At 34.8% G+C, this 4,389-nt stretch overlaps 1 protein-coding gene across 1 annotated transcript; it reads right to left on the minus strand.

Moving 5' to 3' along the window:
* Nucleotides 1–2,533: 2,533 nt before the first annotated feature.
* Nucleotides 2,534–4,164, minus strand: LOC136409518 (odorant receptor 10-like). Its single transcript, XM_066391082.1, has 8 exons — nucleotides 4,159–4,164; nucleotides 3,720–4,079; nucleotides 3,459–3,665; nucleotides 3,166–3,407; nucleotides 3,012–3,111; nucleotides 2,854–2,958; nucleotides 2,644–2,799; nucleotides 2,534–2,578 (listed from the first exon to the last, which is right to left on the minus strand). Exons 1-8 carry the CDS (start codon nucleotides 4,162–4,164, stop codon nucleotides 2,534–2,536), a joined length of 1,221 nt encoding a protein of 406 aa, XP_066247179.1.
* Nucleotides 4,165–4,389: the final 225 nt, after the last annotated feature.

The following is a 4,389-nucleotide window of genomic DNA, read 5'->3' on the forward strand; positions in this document are numbered from 1 at the left end:
CAATTTTAGCATTAATGTGAGTTGTGCTCAATAATCAAATTTCCACCTTAAGAATCAGCGAAACATTTTTGGATCGACTATTTAGGGGCATCCCGTATAGGCATTCCCGAACAGTTTCCAAATTTCTCGAAAAATTTGTTTGTCTCCCGTAAATCGTTCAAATTTTGTGTGTTTCGAAAGCATGGTCTCATATGGGATTACCGCCCTTTGTAACAAATTTTTCCTCTTTTTTGTTAAGGGACTTATCGAAGAATCAATATAACGAATCGTTCATTAAAAGACCTTCAAAACATGATCTCACATGTAAAAAAGGGTTGCCTTTCTATTTGGAAAAAAATCGAAGTTTTCTTTAGCTGTCATTAACATCTCACTAAAAAGGAATTGATGTCTTTTGAAAATTTTGGATCACACGTTACATCTCTGTATGTTAAAAAAGTTTACCTCATATTTTTTCAATTTTCTTATTTCGTCGTTTCGTTCAAACACAAAAAATGTAATTTCAGTATGTTTGAATTCAGTCCTCTTTCCTGTATGGGAAATATTTGCATTTTAAACCATATAAATGAATTGGATCATGTCAGTTTACAGAATCTCAACATATTGGTTACTTCTGCTATTAGCATTAATATACAACTCTACGTGTTCTGAAGGAAATTATTACTTATACAGGGTGGCGCAAACATTACCACGCATTTAACAAGCACACGCTACTGACAATTTGTTAACAAATGAATATCACCATCAAATTTAGCGTAAAATTATATGTAGATATGTTAAATTGCATTCAATTATCTTTAGCGTTTCCACAGATATTCTAAATAATCAATTTCCAAAGGAGTACCTTCGAAGGGCACTAGCTCCGTTAGTATACATTTTTGACCTATCACTATTTGGTTCAGTCGTCCTATTTTGAAAAGTTTAACACCCCTGTAAATTATTGACACCTAGTTTCGGGACACCCTGTATACTGGTTAAGAAGTCAAATCGTTACGGCGACGACGGCCGCTTATTTGAGACCAACAATGTTCTTATATGAACTAACATTTCATTAATTAAAATTTCGCAAAAAAGGGCAAACATTAACTTCTCTCCAAAATTCGCTCTGAAAATTTTAATCCATGTCCATAACTTCAATGAAGTGATGTTGGTTTGTTTGACAAAATTCATAACACTTAGAGAAACTACAATACAACCCTCTTGGCTCACTTGTACTTAAAGAATTCAATTTAAGTTATATGACGAGGGGCATACAACTAATGCTTCCCTCCCATCACAGCCTAATAGCTGGTAGCATTGGGACAGTTAGGCGCTAATGGGTTAAGTACATATTTTGTTTCCGAAAGAATATGCTTGTGAATCATTATGAAATGTTAGAACGGTTAAAAATCTTTAAACTACGTCCCTTCCAATTTTCTTGCAGAACCTTTTCAAAGTATCACAAAATGCAGTCAGCTTCATAATAATAATGACAATGATAATGATAATGATAATGATGCGGATAAAGATAATGATAATGATAATGATACGGATAAAGATAATGATAATGATACGGATAAAGATAATGATAATAATAATAACAATAATAATATTAATAAGAAAAGAGACTACAAACCAAAATCGAAGAATTTCGGCGGAGAATAGGTCATCTTTCAGAGTATGTCGCAGGAAGAATATCCAAAAAGTTAGAAAAGAAAGTGCAAAGTATGTTGCAACAAATACGTATCCACTCAAAATAAGACCCGAACAAAGTCATTGCACGGCAGTGCCTGAACACACTTAAACGAAGGATCTTGGTGCTCTCAGATAGGTCGCATAAATGCTATAAATCCAGCAACAAAAGAAAACAGGAGAACATGCTATTCAGGCAAGCCGAAAAGATTTCTATAGAAATCTAAAAAAAGACAAGGATAAAGTTGGGCATTACCTTTTTAGGGGTGACATCTACCAACAGTGGAGGGGTCAGCTATCCACGTAGGTTTTGTACGAAGTCCAATCTGCATTGGTAAATGAGGAAAAAATGATTAATCAGGACCGTAAAGAAATGCCGAGCACCTCGTTTCAAACGGTTCCTGAGAAATCGTCAAAAATCTAAAAAAAAACTTTATTTTTAACACCCTGTATCTTGAAAACGATGCATTTGCAGACTCATGTTTTAGGGACTTTTTTCTTACAGTGAACCAAAGAGTCACACCGTTCATTTGCAGACACACGTTATGAAACATCCTGTATAATAGTTTACTTTACTTAAATGGCTACAATCTATTTTATGTTTTTGTTGCATTATTAAAATTATATAAGGAGGTACGAGGTAAGTCGTTGGTGCTTAGAGTAAAGTCGAGTTCTGCTGATCTGCGTGCTAATTTATTATCCTTTGATAGTACATTTATTACCACTATTACCATTGAGTGGCATCTAATACACGGTATGCATATATTAATTTTTAATTTGAAAATTCGTGTAAGTAATGTAGTCATCATGTATTGGAGATGATCCGTGATGTCTCAACATATATCTCTCCCTATTGCATTATCAATTATGACATAATGAGCATCACGTATGAATATGTAGCCTTAAGTATCTAAAAATGAGCGAGTTCCATGGGGATCATTATCACATCAACGAGCTCACTTGATGAAAACTTACAGAAATAAAGGACGCCATCGACATTACACCAAATGGACCAATCGTGAAAGCAAGAGGTTTCTGAACTCTCATGATAAAAATCAACACCATGAATTTGATTTTAGGAGTCTCGTCTGGCCAATTGCTTTCCCAGATTGAGTGGCTCAATTTCTGACTCTAAAATCAAATAAGAGAGGAGGCTTTTATAAATTGCTAATGATATGTGCTTACCAAAATCAAGAGTTCATCGGCATGGTAATAATACAAAGAAAGCCTTAGCACCATGCTTATCGAGAACATAGTTATAGATCCGACTAACATTAACGTAATTTTGTTCTAATTAAAAGATAAAGTTAGAGAATGTTGTGATGACAAGAAAAGTTACCAACCCCTGAAACTTGCGTGATAGCCGAGGCAATTTGAAGTGAACTCTGAATAAAATCGAACACCATAGTATAGGCCATGTTCTTGTTGTAGGTTTTAACATATCTAAAAATGTCGATATCACCCAAAAGTGAGTTATAATACGTGTTTGTGACTCACTGAATGATATTCTCATGTCTGACGATGAGGTGTTTAAAAAATAAAAAAGCAGCCATTTCCTCCTCCTTAATGGCATTCGAAATTTGATATTTCTGTTTAAAATCTTGAAAATGACTGAGCAAATAGTGTAGCTTTCTTAGCTCCCTGAAAGGATAGAGAATCAAACTCACCATGAGGATATCGGTGGCCGCTACAGAAGAAGCCCCGATTGTCACATCTATAAAGTGAAAAATATACCCAATCTAAAACTGATAATATTTGGTTTGTTCATATAAGCATGAAAGTCAATAGACCTTATAGTGCTCTTGCACATCAAAAGGAAACCAAGAGGATATAGGCAATTCTCTTATAATCCTGGTCATATTGCCATATTTTTCTTCAACAGGTTCAACCATAATAGGTTTTACGAAGTATAACAAACACACGATAAACACGTTGTAAACATAAATCGTATACTTCCAATTGGCGCCTTCAATGGTTTCTTTATCCAGTTCTTGAATCTTGAATTTTGGAATAATATATCATGAAAACTAAACCGTCGCTAACTAACCTACCAATTCATCACCAATTGGGTCTCCCTTCGCCTCATCTTCAATAATTGTCTGGATCATTTTCTTGAAACTGGGACTCATTCGCATTATTAATCGCCTACAGGTAACAACGGTGTATATCAAGGTAAGACATAGATTCAAAGACATCAGATCTTTTCTAACGGGGTGTTCGTTCAGGATCACGAATAGCTGTATGTATTCCGTGACAATGAATCCGGTCCAATAAACAAATATTATGTTGGAATAGACGTTATAAGCGCTTCGCATCTTCTTGTTCTCAGGAAACATGAACTCCGATGGGAAAATCCCCACTATAGAACACCATTTTATGGCCATTCCTAAGTGTTCGCATTTAGGGTATATCTAAAAAAAGTTTTGAGGATATGGATCTAATATCCAAAGATATTTTTTATAATTAATGGGATTGTTAAGATTTACTTACGATCATGTTTTTCGGTAGCAGTAGCTGTAACTGTAGCTGTCACTCGGTAGATGCGAATATATAACTGTCAACAAAGTGCGTCACTAGGGTAATTAAACTGCAGCGCAAATCACACAGGTAATATAATATTGTATTGTATACAGCATGTCCATTATTCGCGTCTTAAAGAAATTCAGAGTTTTATTTAATTGCTCAGGATAGTAGGTAAGACAGATTCAAATGCCAGATGTT

This window comes from Euwallacea similis, chromosome 6, assembly GCF_039881205.1.
Source record: "Euwallacea similis isolate ESF13 chromosome 6, ESF131.1, whole genome shotgun sequence".
NCBI lineage: Eukaryota > Metazoa > Arthropoda > Insecta > Coleoptera > Curculionidae > Euwallacea > Euwallacea similis.